The sequence below is a fragment of the Erythranthe guttata genome, chromosome 7 (assembly GCF_056151865.1).
Source record: "Erythranthe guttata isolate IM_541 chromosome 7, IM_541, whole genome shotgun sequence".
Classification (NCBI taxonomy): Eukaryota; Viridiplantae; Streptophyta; class Magnoliopsida; order Lamiales; family Phrymaceae; genus Erythranthe; species Erythranthe guttata.
This window is the reverse complement of record NC_142539.1, coordinates 1212429-1233824: the sequence shown is the minus strand read 5'-3', so window position 1 is coordinate 1233824 and position 21396 is coordinate 1212429. Positions and strand designations below refer to the sequence as shown.

The window sequence follows — 21396 nt, the reverse complement described above, 5'->3', positions numbered from 1 at the left end:
TTGTCCACATGTTCATAAAAAACACATTTAGTCCATCATGTTTAAAAAAATCAACACTTTTAGTCTATTTCGTCAATTTTCCGTTAGTACTAACGGAATCAAGCGTGTGCCCGTCACTGCATTAACTGACGTAGTAACGGTAAATTGACAAAAAAAAAAACCAAAACTGTTAAATTATTCAAACATGAGGGACCAAATGAGTTGTTTTATAAACATGGGGGACCAAATATGTAATCAGTGTAAAGTTGAGGGGTGAAAAATGTAATTTTCCCAATAAAATAATATGTGAGGTGGTGTAATAACCCGTGTTACCATCGTGTTGATTATAACTTGTTTGTTTGTTTGTAGTAAACTAAAACATGTTTTAATTTGGATGGATTAGTAGAGAAGCCGAGTTTTTAGCATGGTGGGGATTTTGCATATATTGTGGAACCACAACAATTCATGCAAACCACTATTCCCAATTCCTCCATTTCTCCCTCTTTCTCTCTCTTATTCTCTCTCTCTCTCTCTCTCTCTACCTTTTTTTCTCTCTCATCTCATTTCGAATTCATATTAATTTGCAGACGATCAATTTTTTCTTTTTTGGTTCCTGAGGCACCTTTTTTCTTACTTGTTGCCTTTAAGGAACCATGGAAAATGCTCCTCAATCTTTGTCTCCCCCACGGTATATATATCTCTTCATTTTTTAATTGTTGTCGTGTTTATGTGCTGTGTTTTGCAAATGATTAATGTTGATTATCTGTTGGTGATTTTTTTTTTGGGGGAAATAACATTATTTTTTTTTTGAAATTTTATTATGAGATTTTTGCATCAATTTGCGTTGCGAACATTTATTTAATGTTTGATTTCTGGCACATTGTTCCATTAATGCCTGAATTATTTGTTTACGGTGAAGAAATTATGCTAAAATTTGTTGAATTACAGGGAAACTGAGAATGCACACGACCTTACTGTAGAAAGTCCTGAAGGACAATTTTTCGTTATTGGGAAGAAATTGCTTTTCTCCGCTTCCTCGATTTCTCTTTCGGCTGAAGGTAGATACATATTTACATCTCTCTCTCTCTCTCTCTCTCTCTCTCTCTCTCTCTCTCTCTCTCTCTCTCTCTCTCTCTCTCTCTCTCTCTCTCTCTCTCTCTCTCTCTCTCTCTCTCTCTCTCTCTCTCTCTCTCTCTCTCTCTCATAATAGAAAAGACAGATATTATCTCTAACATTGTCGAATCATGTCCTAGAGTTGACGTCTTTCGATGTGGAGGTGGCCAATATAGAAGGAGGCTCACCAAGAGAAGAGAATCAAGACGACGAAAAGCTCAAAATAACGAGCCCCACAACTAGTACTTCGGATGCCCCACAGCAAGATAACGGCAAGAACGATTCTCAGTGGAAAGGGTTCCTTCGAAAACTCAAAAAGGGGCCGAACATGCATTTTCAGCCGTTCCATCCCACCATACCTCACCTTCTCTCGATAAAGAAACTTTCGAGAAAAAGAACCAGCAGGAGTACACAGAGCCTGCCGTCACTCCCTCCACACATTGAAGCCGACTTGTATTATTGCTTCGAAACTTCTTGGAAAAACTTCACTCTGTCGGACCTCGAAGAAGCAACCAACAAGTTCAGCCACGGTACATGATTTTTCCTTTTTTTTTTCTTTTAAATTTGTAATAGCTTCTGATATATTAAGAATGCATTAGTAATATAGAGAGTGTTAAATGTCGTTTCAATTTTACTGGTCAAATGTGATTTTGACCGCTTTTCAGTCTGAATTTGACAAAACTCGAAGCACCATAATTATAGTCCTTTGAGTTGACTTTACAATCTAATTTGAATCAGTTTAGATTGGATTTCGAGTGAGAGAGTTATGTCTGAATGAATGAACATTGCCCTAACCCACAATAAGTCTACGTACTTCAAACATGATTTTTGACAATTTTAAATTTGAATTTTGGAAAAAGATTGTAGCCCTTTAAATTGGCTTTCTAACCCAACTCGAATCATCCAAATTGGTGGTTGGATGAGAAAGTTATGCATAATCTTGGATTTACAGTACCGATAAAATTGAAACGAAATTTAGCATTTCAGTATATGGAATTGCTAAAAAAAAGTCATCGTGTTATTAACATTTGCAAAACCCCCCTTAAAAGGCATTTTTTAGGGGGGGGGGGGGGGGGTTGCAATTAGTAGAAAACACAAGGACGTTGAATGCAATAAACCCGTTAAGATTACGACATGATTTTAATTCTTTTGTCTACATTGTTTGATTCAAGAAAACTTGATTGGAGAGGGAGGATATTCCGAAGTGTACAAGGGACATTTGGAAGACGGGCAATTAGTGGCGGTGAAAAGGTTAATTAGGGGAACCCAGGAAGAAATGACGGCCGATTACTTATCCGAGCTCGGTATTTTGGTCCACGTGAACCATCCAAACATTGCGGGTGTTATTGGCTATGGTGTTGAAGGAGGGATGCACCTTGTTCTTCCTTTGTCTCCTAATGGGAGCTTGTCATCCGTGCTAAACGGTTCGTTTCTTTCATATGTTTTTCGTTTTCTTACAAAAGTAATCCTATGTTTTCTCGGTGTTTAGGTTTTTTTTTTTTGGGTCTATACGAAATGCAGAGAAAAAGGAGGAACTTACATGGAGCCTTAGATACAATATTGCCATGGGAATTGCGTCCGGTCTTTCTTATCTTCACGAGGGGTGCCAAAGAAGAATTATCCACCGAGATATTAAGTCTGCCAATATTTTGCTCACCGAAGATTTTGAACCTCAGGTAGAGATCGATACACGCAATATTTTGATACTATAATTTCGCATGGAGTTTATTTAATTCGTATGCCGGGTTTAGCTTCACTTTTCGCTTAAAAGGTAACAATGGATTGTGCAGATTTCAGACTTCGGGCTCGCGAAATGGCTTCCAGATCAATGGACTCATCTAACCGTTTCACAATTTGAAGGCACATTTGGGTGCGTCTATATATTTATATTGAATTGAAATTGTTAAAAAAAAAAAAATCCTCGACTTTTAATCAAATGTAGTCCTAATTTTTCGTTTGCACGGGATACAGATATCTCCCTCCGGAGTTTTTCATGCACGGCATAGTCGATGAAAAAACCGATGTATACGCATTTGGAGTGCTATTGCTAGAGCTTATTAGTGGCCGCCCGGCTATAGACGACGCACATAATAGTGTCGTGATGTGGGTAAGTTATTTAGCTTCCATATACATTAAGTTCTACATGTATGCGTTCAAATCATTTTTTATTTTTTTTTTATTGCTAAAAAAATTTTTGCAGGCCAAACCTCTGATAAATAATAAAAGTAACACGGAGATAGTCGATCCATCACTCGACGATGATTACGACTGGGATCAGCTGAATCGGATGGTCATGGTTGCTTCTTTATGTATTCATCAATGTTCAACAGACAGGCCTCAAATGAACCAGGTACATCTTTTATTTTATTTTTTTTAAATGCCAAATAATTTTTTTGGGATCAAAATTCTTGGAAAATTGCAATTATGGTCTTGTATGTTGTATGTTTAGGCATTTAGTCCTTTAAGTTGTCCTATTTTAATTTGACATGCAACAACTATGCAAAATTTGTGTTCCTAGTCCTATTTTACTCGAACTTTGAATTTTACAAATTTATTTGGACGCACGAAAATTACAGATGCTCCTCTAACTTGGCTTATAAAGTCATCCTCTGACATAATCAAAGTTCTTCAAGGCTAATTTAGATGTCGAATTTATAACGTTTTCAGCGTCAACATAAGTAAAATCCGCCAGATTTATTTGTCGCGTTCTAAAATTAAAAAAAAAATTGCAAAATAGGACAAAAAATATTATATTAGCAAAGTTATTGCATGTAAAACTGAAACATGGCAAGTTAGAGGACTAAAATTAAGCTGATTGTTTCGTTTTGCGGAAAAAGGTTGCAAGGATGTTAAAAGGAGACGAAGGCGCAATGCAGAGCAAGAAGAAGTTCCAAAAAAGGCCTGCGCTAAAAAGGACGTACCCTTTGGAAGTAATTGCAGAAGAAGAAAGCAACTCGAACAAACCTTCGACTTTGAGAAACCAAAAAAACGAGATTGGATTCGAAGAAGATGACCTTAGTGAAGACGGTGACGCGAGCTTGTAGAGCGCTATATATGTAAAAAACAAACAAACAAAAAAAAAAAGGCGAGCGTTGGAGAATGTACAGTGTTTTATTTTACTCTCCAAGTTGCTCGAATAATCGCAACTTCTTGCAAGATTATTTCTCGTCGAATATTTTCTAAGGTATATAGGTTTTCATTATTTTTATTTTTTTTGGGCTGTAAAGCAGTTCACATGAAGAGCTGTATGTAGTGGGGAGTGGAACAGTTTGTGTTGTGAAAACTGTACAAATGAGTTTGTATGAACAACTCTTGTATAGGAAAAAAATCATTGTCAATACTTACATAATTTAATAGTATATATGCAGTGTGATTTCTCAGTTTGTCTCGTATAATATGCAGTGTGATTTCTCAGTTTGTCTCGTATGATATTTTGCAAATCATACGAGAAATGTAAAAACTGCACTATGCTGACCCGGACTGTGTGTGACAAGCTCTACCTAGCGACCGTTGAAAATGAGATTCGAACCTGAGTCAGTTGGTTCAACCGTTAGGCCATCTCTTGCGGGACAATAAAAAATTGGGAAAAATACAGTTTCATCCCCCAAGTTTGCACTGATTCCACATTTGATCTTCTATGTTCACAAAAAAACACATTTGGTCCCTTGTGTTTAAAAAAATCAATATTTTTAGTCATTTCCGTCGTTAAAACTAACAGAATCAAACATGTGCTCATCACTACCGCAACTAACGTACTAATAGTAAATTGACGAAAGTGAGCAAAAGTGTCAAATTATTGAAACATGAAGGACCAAATGTGTTTTTTGTGAACATGGGGACCAAATGCGAAATTATTACAAACTTTAGGGATGAAAACTGTAAATTTCCCATAAATAAGTATACCTCATTCGATGTTTAATTAGTCCATTCTCATGACTTATCATGCGAAACTCGGATGTTTATCGTAAAAGAATTGTAGAAAATTCCTAAATTTTTAAAGTGAAAGTAAGCGAAGTGCCTTAGTATAGAAACTTTTTAACAATTATTTTCGGCAACGAACCAATTAAACTAACAAAAAATACCGACATTACGACGAAAATAAGCCCTCTCATTTTCAAATTAATTTTTCGTTTTGAAGAATTATTTTTGCTTCATATTGTATGTGTACTTATTAAATTTCTTAATACGTGCTACGAAACCTTAAACTTACACATAATTTGAAGGGCTAAATGATCTATAAATGTTTCATAAGGGTGTTAAAAGCAATTTTTTTAATTATTAGGCTGTAATTTGTAAATCACCAAAGCTCATGAATCGGTAAATACGGCGCCGTTTAATTAGTGGCCTAACCGTATAAATATTTTTCGTCAACTCCCACTGAATGATCTACCAAAATCCAGCTCTCAAATTGCAGAAACTGTATCAGATTCAAACAGTAAAAAAAAATTTAATCCTGATGATTAAATTATCTCAAATTCCACTGTTTCTCCTGGTGTTGATCGCATCGATTGCGAAGAAATCCACGAGCAATTCGATAATCAATCCATTCAAAGTCAAAACCATCTCGTGGAAACCCAGGTATTTTTACGGAGTTTTTTTTTTTTTTTTTTTTTGAATTTATGATGAAAATGTTCGTATTATTCATGAATTAATGTTATTTTTGCTGTTAATCGACTGTTTAAATGATCGCGTAACACTTTTGTCTTGCAATTTAGAGCATTTGTGTACGAAGGTTTTCTTACGGATGAAGAATGCAATCATTTAATTTCTCTGGTGAGTTTAGATTGATTTTTAGGGATTCTTGTTTTTATGTTTTAAAATTCATTTTCAGAAAATAAAATTAAAAAAAAAAAAGTAAATTATTGAGTATTATGATGATTAAAATATAGGCGAAATCAGAGCTGAAGAGGTCAGCTGTGGCGGACAATGAGTCTGGAAAGAGCACGCTGAGTGAGGTTCGAACTAGCTCGGGGATGTTTATTTCGAAAGCGAAGGTTCGATTTAATTTTCTCCGCTATTTATATAAATGTTGGCTGATTTTCTCTAAACTACGATTCTCCGATTTGAAATGTTTGATATATTCAAGTGTGGCGATTGTGTTACGGAACGGAATCTAATAATTTACGATGGTTTATTAGTTACGTATTTTACTTCGGTATTGATTTGCGATAGGGGAGTGAATTGGCTGGAACTAAGCAAATTGCTTTCTTCCCATCTGTTGCTGATAGGATCCTATTGTTGCTGGCATAGAAGACAAGATTGCCACGTGGACGTTTTTGCCGAAAGGTCACATTTTTCAGTAATTGCGAATTTTGAACTTTCTTTTTTTCCGTATATTGATATGAGACGAGTCATCGGCAGTTGATGATAATATCCAAGTTCGTTGATATTTGTAGTACTATGAAGTGTGGATCTATTTGATGTGATTCTTAATTTCTTATACATGGTGTTTAGTCATTTAACCTCTTAGATACCTTGTTATTACAGATTTGCCACTAGCGGAAAAATATGAAAGAAGAAACAATATTCGCTAAATCTCGCAACTGTAGTCATATTCTGGAACTAACAATGTCCGTTTCATTTCTGAAACCCGTTGTTTTTTTAATTATCACCAGTTCACCATATTATGAGACTTCAAATATTTATGGGGATATTTTGGCATTTATGTGTGATACGTTGGCATCGATAAATGTCTATTTATTACCTTTTTTTGCAAGATTTGATTTATGTTTGTCTATATAGAAAACGGAGAAGACATACAAGTATTGCGGTATGAACCTGGACAGAAATATGACCCTCATTACGATTATTTCACGGATAAGGTTAATGTAGTTCGTGGTGGACATCGGATAGCCACTGTCCTAATGTATCTTACAGATGTCGAAAAAGGAGGTGAAACTGTGTTCCCTAAGGCAGAGGTTAGTTACTCAGTTATGTAACGGTATATATCTTGTGGTATAAAAAAACCCGTACCATAAAGCTTGTTCCTGTTGTATTTCCGAATAGTCACGAGTAAAACATTTTAAACTCAGTTATGTCATGCATATTCTTTGATTGTCGATTTTCGATTTTTTTTTTTTTAATGTTGAAAGGCCTGTCAGCATGATGAATACTTTTGAATTAAGCTCTTTCATGCAGGAGTCGTCTCGTCGTAAGTCTGTTTCAGCAGAGAAAGATTTGTCGGAGTGTGGAAAACAAGGTCCTGCAGGTGAGACACGATAACTCAAAATCGTAATAATTTTAATTTTTTTTTCGGGGGTCGATAATGCTAAATAATTGCAAAATAACAAATCTCCGTGTAAAATACTAAGGCTATGTTTGGTTCATGGATTTTGAAATAAAGAAAATTTAAATCCATAATCAAATGAAAATAAATATTTTGAAAATCTCTAGTATGTTGGTTCTTTAGGGGGAATGGTGATGAAATTCGTTTTGTGGAAGATCATTTTCTTTACCCGAGCAGACGTGTTTGTTGAGGTTCAGCCATGGAGGTGAACTACTCCGATAATTAGGTGTTTTTTAGGGCGGAGCATGAAAACCTGTTGGCGTTTTACGTGTCGTCACAAAATATTTTCACCTTTTCCCCCATATCGTTTTACCTACTAACCAAACGAAAAATCTATTTTTGTGGTCACATTTTCATTAATCCAAACAGAGCCTAAGCTTTTGTTCTTTTTTCGTACATATCTCAGTGAAGCCACGAAAAGGAGACGCACTTCTATTCTACAGTCTTCATCCAGACGCAGTCCCGGATACATTGAGCTTGCACGCGGGTTGCCCCGTGGATGAAGGTGAAAAATGGTCCGCTACAAAGTGGATCCACGTTGATTCTTTCGATAAAGTTATTGGAGGAGGCGGTGGTGAAAGTTGCTCGGATATCGAAGAACACAATTGCGAAAGATGGGCTTCTCTCGGAGAATGCACGAAGAATCCGGAGTATATGATTGGTTCTTCGGATCTTCCAGGTTACTGCAGAAAGAGTTGCAAGGTATGTTAAACACTTTTGTTGAATCATTAGTTTCTCTTGGATAATTTTTATTTTTTTATTTTTCCACATTGTGATTTTGTTGTTGTATTATTGTTCTTACTTACAAAATTTTGTAATCCTGGTAAATTATTGGTGTCTAATGTATCCTTTTTCTTTGACAAAACCTCTCTCTCTCTCTCTCTCTCTCTCTCTCTCTCTCTCTCTCACACACACACACACACACACACAAAAAACACGTGTTCAAACACGCAGATACCAATAAGACAGAGCTAGTTATGGTGGTGATTTAGAAAGGAGGTGTAGGGACATATTTTCTTCTTGTCAATAATTGGTCACTATGATTTGATAGAACTGTGTGTGTGTGTGTGTGTGTGTGTGTGTGTGTTTAAATGCTATTGGAGTATAAGAAAGAGATTCTTCCATTGGGGTCATATTGTAAATAATGTACATATGGGATAGAGGTGGTCCTCTGTTAATACGTTACATCAAAATGAAATTGGACTCATTAGTTCATTTGACAGAAAATTGTAGATTGATAGGAATTTGTATCACATATGGTTTTAATTTTAATAAACTGTTTCTTTGAAGAATTAGTTACTGAAAAAAATATAGTTTTTATCCCTCAAGTTTGCATCGATTTCACATTTGGTATCTTATGTTCACAAAAAAAACATTTGATCCCCATGTTTCAAAAATTCAACACTTTTAGCCCTTTCTGTCATTTTCTCATTAAAACTAATGGAATCAAACGTGGGCCCATCACTACAATAACTGACGGACTAACCTTAAATTGACGGAAATGACCAAAAATCTCAAATTATTGAAACATGAGGGCCAAATGTGAAATTATTATAAACTTAAGGGTAAAAACTGTAACTTTTCAATTAGTAACTCTACAAGTAAATTTAAAACCCAACGACTTACTATTAGGGGTGGGTTTGGTAGGGCAACCGTACCAAACTCGTCGAATCACTACCACTACCGAACTTTCGGTATTATAAAATCCATTACCATTGCCCTGCCTAAAAGTTCGGTATACCGAAATTCGGTATACCAAAAGTTCGGTACGGTAGGGTATGGTAATGATAATTACCAATTTATGTTATCTACTATTTAAGTCTAAATTGAATATCATTTTTTCAAAGCAATTCAAGGTATACATGTTTAAAATGTACAAAACTAGTTTTTTAAAATATAAGTATTCTAAATATATGTTCTTAATTTACCCAATATAAAATATTTCTTAAATAAAATTATAACATAAATTTTTTTAACATCAATTATATCATTATTAATGAAAGCAACTTAAAATAGTTTTGACATATCTAAAGAGTATAATTAATTTTAACTAATAGTAGTTAATTAGGATACTATATTAACTTTTTAAATATGATAAATGAATTATTAAAATAAAATTTTATTTATTAATAATATTTCGGTACGGTAGGGCAATATACCATTTTAATAATATTGAGTGCCGTTGCCCTACCAAAACATTTCGGTAGGGTACGGTAGGGTACGGTAATAATTCGGTAGAAATCTTTCGGTAGAGAATCGGTAGGGTTCGGTAGGGCAATGGGTTGGTAGGGCAATTTGGTAAAAAAAAACCACCCCTACTTACTATAGGGAGAAATATAGTTTTCATCCCTCAAGTTTGTACTGATTTCACATTTGGTCCTTCATATTCATCAAAAACACATTTGGTCCTCCATATTTCGAAAATCCGACAGTTTTATCCCATTCCGTCAAAATTTCATTAAAACTAACGGAATCAAGCGTTTGCCCAATATTGTATTAATTGACGGACTATCGGTCAATTGACGGAAATGACAAAAAACTGTTAAATTATTAAAACACGAGGGATCAAATGTATTTTTTTGAGAACATGTGGTACCAAATGTGAAATCAGAGCAAACTTGAGGGATGCAAACCGTAAATTTCCCACATACTATATTATTACTAATTTACTATCATTATTATAATCATTAATCAATGCGATTATTCAGTACTTAAGTAGTGCTTAAACAAAGGATTAGCCAGCATTACAATCACATGGCATCATTAAAACCATTATTCATGTTCTTCTTCTTTTCTTCAATATTTTTTCTATTACTGTCTGCCAGATCATATATATTTTAATTTTTTTTCAATTATTATTATTATTATTATTATTATTATTATTATTATTATTATTATTATTATTATTATTATTATTATTATTATTGGACTGTCTGAAAAAAATGGATTATTCACCGACCACAGACATAAGCAAGGACAAACAACCACCCTTGCATCTGATTTTGTGGTCTTGGCTAGGTTAACGTGTCAAGAACTTGCAAAGTTATGGTATATTATATAGTTTATTAGATAAATGATATGAATATGAACTAATTATATTATTGTAGTGCTGACGCGCCGCGAAAACCCTTTCCAACACTCCTTTTTTGCATGTTTGGTAATGCAGTTGGGCTCTTTCTGAGACGAGTTTTCTTTCGCTTCGGCCTTCTCTTTGTTCCCAAGGTCAATTCTATTTTATTATTATTAAGATTATTTAGGTCTCAGTGTCATAACAAGTAAACTGTTATAACTAAATAAAATCTGATTTCTACATACATATAAATCAACAGTTGTAATATATGCACGAGATATATAGCGCACGTTTAAGTTTCGGATTTCAAGATTTTTAATAATTAGTGATCAAGGCCATTGATCTTACAACTCATTGGATGCATAAAACAAGATAAACTAAATTAAGGGATTGTGTTTTCTTTATTCTTTATTTATATTCCTTCCTCACTTTTAAATTGTCAATTTAATTTAAAAAGGGAGACAAAGAGATGCTGCAATGCACAAGAATAGGCATCTAGTACATGCATATAAATATGCCTTTTTTTGTTAATATACTTCAATAATTGAGCTCACACTTTTATAGTCAATGCCTTAATGGTGGAATAAAAAGAAAGAATAAAATTCAATTAAAGCATTTAAAAACAATTAATTAAAAAATGTGGTCTTGAAAAGAGAGAAGAGAATATATAATTAAGGAGATTAATTAGCACCCTAATCAACTTGTACATGTTCAATGTATGGTTGACTATATGTTAGATTTATTGTGTACGATATTAAAAGTGATCATATATATATATCAAGAATTAGTTTTATTATATTATCACACTATTGCACAAGAATGAAAATTTACCCCAAAAAAAAACAATTAGATAAGTGGTTCTTTGTGGGGGCTTTCTATAAATATGTATGTGTGTTTTAGGACAATACATGAGGTGACACGTACATATTATGTAACGTTAAAATATGAAAAAAAGAAAAGAATAAAAGGGAGACAAAAGATATATAATTGGAAGTGACATTATGTACAGAATATGTAAAAGTAAAAAGTGGAATAATAATAGAGTAAATTACGGCTTCTTTATGAGGTCAAATCAAATTTTGAAAAACATCCCTCTTATTTCAATAATTACAATCATCCCCCTTTAAATATTGATCTTCTTATATGTTCGCTTTTGTGGTGTCAAAATCAACAGACACTAGTAGAAAAATGACTTTTTACTACGATCATTAACTGTAGCAAAATGTATCAAATTCGTAGTAAAAAGGCTTTTGCTACGCATTTGCTACGAATTTACCCCGTAGCATATACGGGCGTGACAAAAGTTTTGATACGGTAAATAGCCGTATCAAATACTTTTTTGCTACTGTAAATCCTAGTATTTACTACGATTTCAAAATTGTTTCGTAGTAAAAAGTATGTTTTATTACGGTTTTTCACCGTAGCAAACAAATTCTTAGTAATAAGCAATTTTTCTACTAGTGAGAATCTTATATTTTATACACGTTTTGAGCAAAAAATGCAGTTTCTGATGGATACAATCTGATATATATATATAAGCAAAAAGACACACACATCTTATATGATCTTATTGTTTCAAAATGTGGAGCTCGAATGTGGCAAAACGGGTACAAACTGGGGAATATTCCACATAATCTAGAAGATTCCACCAAATTCGACACCGCAAGCAAGAAGATTCATAGTTGAGGGATGTGGTTGTAATTACCCAAACATGATAGGGTTTTCCGTAATTTGATATTACCTCAGGATGTGGCTCGTAATTTATCCAAATAAAAATAAGTGGGGTGGCAAAAAAGATGGAGCTAGGGGGGTTGTATATGGAGATTTTGAGAGTTCCAAAACTGATTTGCAAAGATTAGTTAAGTAGTGGGGGCTGTAAAATAAATAGAGCGGAAATCCAGACAAGGAGTTAAAAAGGGAAAGACTAGTGTCCAGATTTGTACTACATATCTCCCTAAACCAGCCAAATTTTTTGGATCCTTATTATTATTATTACTATTATTAGCTTCTCTCTCTCTCTCTCTCTCTCTCTCTCTCTCTCTCTCTCTCTAGTTTCTCTCTCTTGTTCAGCAGTAGTCTTGTCTGCTATCATCAAGCATTTATATCCAATCCTTTGGCTCATCAACTAATTAAAACAGTTATATTCATCTTTCATTAATATTTAATTTCTGACAGTAATTAAGGAATGGAGGTGGATCAGTTGCAGCGTAGTTTTCTTGAATATACTACTTCTTTATTTCGTGAGGTAACATTTTTTTTATATATATATTAAATTTGTGTTGCTTTCGTTTGTTTGATTGGATTTAATTTTATTTGAATGAATGGAAGGGATTCTTGGATGGTCAGTTTGGACAGCTTCAGATGCTGCAAGATGAGAGCAACCCTGATTTTGTTGTTGAAGTTGTCTCTCTCTTCTTTGAGGATTCTCACAGAATTCTCAATGATCTCTCCATTACTTTGTCAGCATCTCTCTCTCTCTCTCTCTCTCTCTCTCTCTCTCTCTCTCTCTCTCTCTCTCTCTCTCTCTCTCTCTCTCTCTCTCTCTCTCTCTCTCTCTCTCTCTCTCTCTCTCTCTCTCTCTCTCTCTCAATTATATTAATACTTGCAGGAATCAGCAGAATGTGGACTTCAAGAAGATAGATGCTAATGTTCACCAACTGAAAGGTAGCAGCTCCAGGTAAAAAAAAAAAAAAACACTTCTTTTAAGTTTTCTTATTAATAAAAAAAAAGAAAAAAAAAAAAGCAAATCAACACTGAAAATATATCTTTTAACTAAATGATTAATATATATAATTGTTTTCTTGATTTTAATTTTTTTTATATATGGTGTAACAGCATTGGGGCTCAAAGGGTCAGAAATGCTTGCATTGCTTTCCGCAACTTCTGCGAAGAGCAAAACGCCGATGCGTAAGATTTTTTTTTTCGTATTTTCTCCGGATACTGCGTTGTTCTTGTTTTTAAATGTCGACATTTTTTCGTGTTTTTTTTTTTTTTTCCTTCCGGGATGTAGGTGCCGGAGATGCTTGCAGCAAGTTAAGCAAGAGTACTTGCTAGTCAAGGAGAAGCTTGAGGCACTCATAAGGGTAATTGTGTAACTTACTTTAACATTTTTTTAAGAAAAATGATAAATTACAACTACCCTTGAGGTATGGTCAAATTACGAAACCCCCCTTTTGTTTGGGTAATTACAACCACTCCTCAACTATAAATCTTCTTACATGTCCATCCTTGCAGTTTCAAATTTAGTGGAATCTTCTAGATTATATGGAATATTCTCAAGTTTGTACCCGTTTTATCCCATTCGAGCTCCACATTTTGAAGTAAGATGATCATAAGATGTGTTTTTTGGCTTGTATATATCAAATTGTACTGCATCAGAAACTGTATTTTTGCACAAAATGAGTACAAACTAGAGCATATTCCACGGAATCTAGATGATTATGTGGAATTTGACACCATAAAGGTGGAGGTGTAAGAAGATTCATAGTTAAAGGGGTAGATATAATTATCCAAACATGAGGGGTTTTTTCGTAATTTTACCATACCTCAGGGGGTGATTGTAATTTACACAAAAGAAATCGAAATTACGGTAATTTAAAATCGTGTTTTCTGCGTTATGTTTTCAGTTGGAGCAGCAGATCGTGGCAGCTGGTGGGGTGATTCCCATGTTGAATGAGTTCTCGTAAATCGTATCGATCTTCTGATCATGGAAAATGCATTTTCCGATTATCCGATTATCTATTACCGTAGTTGTTTTCCATCTTTCGTAGCTGTACCGTTGTGTCGTTTAATGAAAATTTCCGTATTTCGTCGAGAACTTGAAATATTCAAAATGGCATACATATTAATTGTTACAGCATGAAATATTTGATCAACATTCATACTATAAATCGGCCCTAATCGACCCGATTTCAGGCCCTCACCAGCTTCTTGAATTCTCCGAATTCTCAAACGCAATTACAATTTAGCAAATAAAAATAAATAAAAACTTTCCTAATTTCCCTTTTTTTTACAGATCACAAACAATTAAAATTAAAAAAAATAGTAAGAATTATACAAAAAATTAATTTAAAAAAAAAAAAAAAAAAAACTATGGGGCACTACTCCATAATCTTCTTTGTTCATCGAAGCTTCGAATTACAGCCGATTGTTTCTCGTAACCAAGTTGATTAGCAAAACTATGATAATAAGCCAAACAATCCAAATCTTGCAATACTTTCACTAACCTCCCTTTATTTTCGTTGATATTCGTCTCTCCATTTTCCGATTCCGCGCCATTCGCCACCACTTCAACGTTTCTTACTTCATAGCTCGTCTTCAAGAACGAAGCATTGCCACCTAGGATCACCGCCCCTAAAATCTCCCCCAAAAATATATCCTGCATTTAAATAAAATAAAATATCGAAATCAAACTAAATTCGAAAATACGAACGTTACCTTATTTTTGTTGTCAACTATTTATATGTGTACCATGTGTCGATATCTTGGATGAGTGTTCTTTAAGCGATGCAATCTTGAAAGCAAACGAGTGGCGAATAGAGCTTCCGGAGTCTTCTTTGCGAGGCGGAGAGTTTCTAGAACTTTCCGGAATCGGCTCACTCTACGTTGAACGTTGAGTGGGATTATAGTGATGTTGAATCTTGAATTGAAAACTATCTTTGCTGCCAAAGGATCAAGAAATATATTCAGCTCCGCATATTGGTTCGAATCGATGTTCATCACATTTCCTTTACTCGTTTCGTTGTTGCTCGTGATATGTCCCCCGACCACGAAAATATCCTTCAAAAAAAAATACGAAAAAAAAAATCCCATCAAGAAACATGTTAATGCCATATATATAGATATTGTTTTTAGCTTACCTGAATTAGAGAACTTATATTTTTATCGGAAAGAATAATTTGTGCAATATTCGTCAAAGGCCCGTTTGTCAAAATCGTAACTTTGGATCCCGATTCGAGTGATTTTGTTACCGATTGCCAAATTTCAAGAGCTAGTGGCTGTCTAAGCTCAGGATTAGAAGTGTTTCTTGGAGCTCCGAATTTAACTGAATTTTCTGCTGTATACCTATACCAGATTATTTATAAAAAAAAAAAGAGCATTATATTTGACAGAGAAACTAGAATAAATAGTGAGTTTTTAGGGGGTAGTTTGCATAAAAAAATGAAATTATAGGGGGGTTTTTGCCAATAAAATAATATTTGGGGAGTTTTCTAACAATTAGGAAAGATGCAGGGGTGCTAAATTACCTTCGAGGACTTCGAGGCAAATCGCGGGCCAGCCCGTAAAGTGTATCCGAGTCAAGAAATCCGCCACTGCCATGCGGGATAGCTTTCTTGTACATGCAGTCACCGACAGCTGGAAAAACGGGATCCGATTGGTTGAGGGCAAAAACGTCACCTAATCCAACGGGTATATCATCTCGCCCCATCATATGAAGTAGATCATAGACGACATCAATCGTTGCCGCATTTGCCCATCCATTTGGAGTTACTAATATTGCCTATTTTCTTAAAAAAATAACATAAGTCTTTTTGCTTAACAAAAAAAGTCGTGGGGGCCATGGCCCCCCGATAGCCTTATGCTGACTCAGCCACTGATTTTCATCGTAAGTTTGCTAAAAAAAATGTTTTTGAAAAATTCACCTTGAGATTAATTTGTTCGACGGGTAATTTGAGGAGGTAAAAGAGGGCTAAGAAATCTCCGGCGCTCATATCCATGTCGAAAATGACGTTGTTACCGAGCTTTATTCCGTTAAAATCCGGTTTGTACAAGATTTCTCTGTAATGAGGAAACTGTGTAGTGAAATTGAACTTTCCTGTTTGGTGTTTGCTGTTCAAAACCTGCTAATCACAGTTAGTTTCCACATATAGAGAGAGAGAGAGAGAGAGAGAGAGAGAGAGAGAGAGAGAGAGAGAGAGATGGATCATATCACATTTAGGAAGCTTCTGAAATATTCTCTGTTCAACGAACTGTTTTTATCGCGGTTAGTCTTTGCTCGTACAGCAACGAGAACTCGAACTCCACCTCGACCGGAAACTTGTTCCGTATATCCATCCTGATTTTATTTCATTTTTAAGTTAATTATATATAGGAAATATTCTCTGATTAATGTTTCTTTTTTTTTTTTTTTAAAAACAACAAAAACAGCAGCTTAAGAAATAACCTTGCACCTGCCCTTGCCATTCTCGACAACGCAAAACGGATCTCGAAGACCTGTCTGAACATGTCCGCTATGAACACCGTTTCTATCTAATCCGAATTTCGGCTTTTTTAATCCGTAAAATAATGGATTCGATCCGTCAGATAATCCATAAGGCTCGTTCGAAGTGATCACCGTTATATTCATATACTTCATCTCCGCAAATTCGTTATCTCCGTTTTCGTTGTTTGGCTTCAGCATTATCGAAGTAGCCACTCCGGATAAAAACGAATCCCACATAAAGTAACTCTGCGAATCGAGTGATGCATACACTATCACATATATAATTTACTATCTTTTTTTTTATTATTTATTATTGTTATATTTACCGTGAAAAAGTTTTCGTCGAACCAAGTATCGCGAGCCATTTTCAAGGACTTGAAGCAGTATTGTGCCTCGTACGTGTGCTGATTTTTTTCGAGTTGTTGGAAAAAATTGCTCGATATCGGAATGGTGTTTGTGGCATCGAGTGGAACTAGTGTAACCGGGATTCCAGAATGAATCACCTGTTGCAATTAAGATATCTAAAAGTTTAAATTTTCGATTTCCGATATTTCCGCAATTTTAGGATTTTTGGGATCGGAATCCCAACTATGTATATGAAATTTCGATTTTTGATCTGATTTTACTTTTCGGAAATTAATTCCAAAAAAAAAAAAAACCAATTTTGTTTATGTCGAAAATTACAATTACTATGGTAGTATATTTTTTTTTTTTTATTAGAGTTTATTGCATTTAGTAACCCGTGTTATATCTAATTGCTAAAAAAAATTCTCACAAATTTTAGCAAAAACCCCCCTTGGAATGCAATTTCTAGCAAACAGCCCCCTAAAAACTGAATTTTTAGAGGTAGTTTTCTAAGCAAAAGAATCATAGGGGAGTTTTGCTAATGAAATAACATGGGGTTTTTTTAATAATTAGAGAAAATATAGGGGTGTCGAACGCAACAAACCCTATATTTTATTACGTGCTTTATATTAGAGGTGGAAGTCCGAATAAAAAACTTCCGAATTCCGCCGACACCAATCTGAAAATTCCAATTCCGGATTAATAATTCTTCCAATTCAAAATTTTAAAATTTTCGATTTTTCCCCCCAAAAAAATTAAAAAACGCTAATTTTGAGCCGATCCATCCAACTTGATCACCAATTCCTAAATTTATCATACCTTATATGCAGCAAAAGGATCTCCAAAGATGTTGAACTCGGCATAAGGATTAGAAGTGTAGTCGGTATATATATTCCCCCTATCGCCGCACTGACGGGGCCTACACGACGAGCTCGAGTTCTTTGGGCAACAACCGGTCGGGTTTTTCGACTTCACTCCACCGCCCATAATGTATATATGGTCAATATTCTTCTTCAAATGTGGATTACTCATTATAAATACACCTAAATTTGTATGAGCTCCAATTAGAAACACGGTTATTGCACCACGGGATATTTTTTCTATCATCACTTGCTGAGCTGTCGGCTGACGCATCGGCGAATATCTCCTCTTCCCCTGTTTTTTTCAAGGATCGTTTGCATCATTCGAAAAATAACAGATATCTATATAGAATATAGTTTTTCTGGATTTAATGCACTCTCCCCCTAAAAATTGAAAAAATTAGATAACCCCTTTTTTCGTTGCACTTTGCCCGAAAAGTGAATTTTCAGTTGGTAATTTGCAACAAAATAACATTTTAAAGCGGCAGCTTGTAAGAAAAACACTCGATTCGATGAGTAACCCGTCGGAATTTGGCTATCAAGGCAACATGCAACAAAAATAACATTTTAAAATTATGAGGGGGGAAGTGCGAATCTTGGAATTTTATAGGGGGCAAAGTGCATTTTGTCACTTTTCTTTTATATATATATGTGGGAAAAATACAGTTTTCATCCCTTAAGTTTGCATCGATTTCACATTTGGTCCCCCATATTTACCGTTAGTCCGTCAGCTAAGGCAGCGAAGGGCACAAGCTTAATTCCGTTTGTACTAACGGAAAATCAACAGAAAGGGTTAAAAATGTTGAATTTTTGAAACACGAGGGACTAAATGTGTTTTTTTATGAACATAAGAGACCAAATGTGAAATTAATACAAACTTGAGGGGTGAAAATTGAATGTTTCCCATTTATATATATATGTGTGTACCTGTGGAAGAAAGCTTTTTCTGAAACCAAAATTTGAATCAATGTCTAAAATTCCTCCTTGACCTACAGGAATAGCTTGTCTATATCTGCAATATCCGGATGTACCAATGCCCTGATCGATGTATACGAGCCCGAAAACAGAATTATAAGATCAAAATTATTTAAATAATTTAAAAATCGGACAAGAAAAAAAATAAAAAAAGCGAAACCTGTTGGATAATGGGGTGATAACCACCAACATTGGGCAATATAGTGCCATCTTCGAGTATTCCGCCTTCGCCCCCGACTCCAACGGCTATATCGTCTCGCCCCATCATGTAAAGTAGGTCGTAAATTTGATTCACTGCATGGCCCGCATTGGTCCACGCGTTCGTGTTTATCGTAACCGCCTGCATCGATATAGTTATAGTGGCGGAGCTAGGATTTTATCTTCGCATGACCAAATATGAAATAAAATACTAGCACAAAAAAAAAATATTTTTTACTTCATTTTTGCTTGTGAAATGACAGAATTGCCCCTCAAGCCTACACCATCATTTCCACTCAAGAGACACTTTTTCTCTCTCTCTTTGGAAGAAGAAGAAGCTCTTTCGGAGGCGGCTGCTCATTCAGCGGCAGAACACAAAATAATGACGGAGATGGTGGCGGCGGATTGTTTAGAAGAAGAAGACTAGGTACGATTCCGGCGGGCGGCGAATGTAGTCCGTGATTTTGTAGCCGAAAGAGAAAAGAAGGGCGGCGGTTGTGGTGGTTGGTGGTTTCGCGGCTGGAAGCAGGGGTAGGATTTTAGGAGTTTTATTAAGTTTTGTAAAATTGCAACTTAGCCCCTTAATTTTGAAAATATTTTTTTAAGGGCTGAGGTTTTTCTTAATTTTGAAAATTATTTGTTTAAAGGCTGGGGCTTTTGTTGTTGCAAGAAACCCTCCTGGGGTACTTTTGTCTTTTTACGATCGGTCAATTCGTAAATGGCAAAAGGATCGAGTGAGTTGTCTAAAATATTTATTAGGGGTTTTTTGCTAAATTTTATTTTATTGGGGCTTTTTTAGCAGATCGGCATTACTGGAGGGGTATAATTGCATTAAAACTTTGAAATATGCCGACCAAAGTTGAAATTTATTATAGTGAATTTGACTCAAAATGTTAGCCTTGTAGATTACAAGGAAAGATTCAATAACAAGATCAAACACACCACTTAACATAAAAAATGAACACTAAAGAATCTAAAAGATTTCTGTATACAGTCACATAAGCATATACTCTATAGAAAAAGTGATGAATAATATATATATATATATATATATATATATATATATATATATATATATATATATATATATATATATTATGTTTATCTCAAGGCTTTTATCTACGCGTACTTGAAGATATAAATATCAAATGATTCACCTAACTGCTTATATATATAGTATATGTTTATCTCAAGGCTTTTATCTACGTGCGTATTGAAGATAAATATCAAATGATTCACCTAACAACTTAAACAAATTAACAATAAACGGTGTGATTTTTGCTTGAAAGTGCGCGCCATGTAAAAGCATCGAAGCACTAAGCTAAGAAGAAGAACCTATAGCCAAAAAAATAACAAACGAAATCGAGGGTGCTTACCTGCAAATCAAATTCCGATCTATTGAGCTTCAAAATGTATAGGAGTGCAAATAAATCATCGGTGTCGACATCGGTATCCAACAGAATCCGGCGAGGGGGGGGCGGCCGCCCCTCCGTGGAGTCGAGTAGTCCGATCATCAATATATATGCACATATGCATACACATCTTTGGATTATCATCATCGTCTTATTCTTCTTCGTCTCTTGTGCACTTATTAGCAATTTGTAATGAGAGTTTGTTGTGTTTATGTTTCGACTGTTTGTTTCTTCGTTTGTGTATAATTGTGCAAGTGTGTGTGTGTGTGTGTGTGTGTTAGTGTGTGTGTGTGTGTGAGAGAGAGAGAGAGAGAGAGAGAGAGAGAGAGAGAGAGAGAGAGAGAGTTGAAAATAGAAGAAATAAATGAGGTCCGGAGAAGAAAATGGAAGAGAGCTCTAGCCAAGAATTGAATGATGGTCGTGGCTTTTGAAGAGGGAGCAAAAAGTGAGATTTATTATTTTATTGTGATCTTTTGCAAATAAATAAAAGTATTTATAATTTATGATGATGGAATTAAAAGTATATGTATGGATCGAATTGGCAGCTATTTATTGTAATATGACCAAAAACGTCCATTACAACACAACCAACCAAAAGTTTATCCAAATGCGAATAATTCCAAAATAATTCCAAATAAAGGAGAAAAAAAAATTGCGAGTTCGACTTTCTTGCTTGCAATAGATCTTAAATTAGTAGGTTTTAATTTGTAGATGGCTATTCGTGTTGCAATACTATTGTGTAGCATCTACTCTTAGATGATCAATCACACACGTTACGGAAAGATAGTTAGGCCTCGCTCCGTAATATGGATCGAATAATTTGAATTAGATTAATTGCTAACTCCAGTAAATAATTATTTAGTCAGTAAAATTTAATAGTGGAAACGAAGAAATTTAAAATGAGGTAATTTAAATTGTGGCTAATTAAAATAAATAAATAAATTCCATGCATTCAT

The 21396-nt window shown here is 34.8% G+C and overlaps 4 protein-coding genes across 4 annotated transcripts; 3 read left to right on the top strand and 1 right to left on the bottom strand.

Moving 5' to 3' along the window:
• The first annotated feature begins 297 nt into the window (after nucleotides 1-297).
• Nucleotides 298-4472, top strand: LOC105949537 (Protein kinase superfamily protein). The gene is made up of 9 exons (XM_088820574.1): nucleotides 298-667; nucleotides 928-1037; nucleotides 1233-1622; nucleotides 2265-2516; nucleotides 2614-2768; nucleotides 2883-2962; nucleotides 3064-3199; nucleotides 3293-3442; nucleotides 3930-4472. The coding sequence occupies exons 1-9, from the start codon at nucleotides 633-635 to the stop codon at nucleotides 4134-4136; spliced, it is 1515 nt and encodes a 504-aa protein (XP_088676700.1). The 5' UTR covers nucleotides 298-632; the 3' UTR covers nucleotides 4137-4472.
• A 711-nt stretch (nucleotides 4473-5183) lies between these two features.
• On the top strand, nucleotides 5184-8243 carry LOC105949549 (2-oxoglutarate (2OG) and Fe(II)-dependent oxygenase superfamily protein). The gene is made up of 7 exons (XM_088820577.1): nucleotides 5184-5670; nucleotides 5808-5865; nucleotides 5982-6086; nucleotides 6321-6378; nucleotides 6835-7010; nucleotides 7231-7300; nucleotides 7785-8243. The coding sequence occupies exons 1-7, from the start codon at nucleotides 5474-5476 to the stop codon at nucleotides 8087-8089; spliced, it is 969 nt and encodes a 322-aa protein (XP_088676703.1). The 5' UTR covers nucleotides 5184-5473; the 3' UTR covers nucleotides 8090-8243.
• A 4131-nt stretch (nucleotides 8244-12374) lies between these two features.
• Nucleotides 12375-14338, top strand: LOC105977705 (histidine-containing phosphotransfer protein 1). Its single transcript, XM_013003058.2, has 6 exons — nucleotides 12375-12693; nucleotides 12777-12907; nucleotides 13057-13125; nucleotides 13284-13355; nucleotides 13459-13531; nucleotides 14075-14338. Exons 1-6 carry the CDS (start codon nucleotides 12634-12636, stop codon nucleotides 14132-14134), a joined length of 465 nt encoding a protein of 154 aa, XP_012858512.2. The 5' UTR covers nucleotides 12375-12633; the 3' UTR covers nucleotides 14135-14338.
• Nucleotides 14339-14513: 175 nt separating this feature from the next.
• On the bottom strand, nucleotides 14514-20836 carry LOC105977713 (nucleoside hydrolase 3). The gene is made up of 12 exons (XM_013003070.2): nucleotides 20405-20836; nucleotides 18991-19170; nucleotides 18783-18893; nucleotides 17815-18150; nucleotides 16977-17153; nucleotides 16612-16896; nucleotides 16381-16503; nucleotides 16091-16288; nucleotides 15695-15948; nucleotides 15308-15512; nucleotides 14919-15227; nucleotides 14514-14826 (listed from the first exon to the last, which is right to left on the bottom strand). The coding sequence occupies exons 1-12, from the start codon at nucleotides 20585-20587 to the stop codon at nucleotides 14539-14541; spliced, it is 2649 nt and encodes an 882-aa protein (XP_012858524.2). The 5' UTR covers nucleotides 20588-20836; the 3' UTR covers nucleotides 14514-14538.
• Nucleotides 20837-21396: the final 560 nt, after the last annotated feature.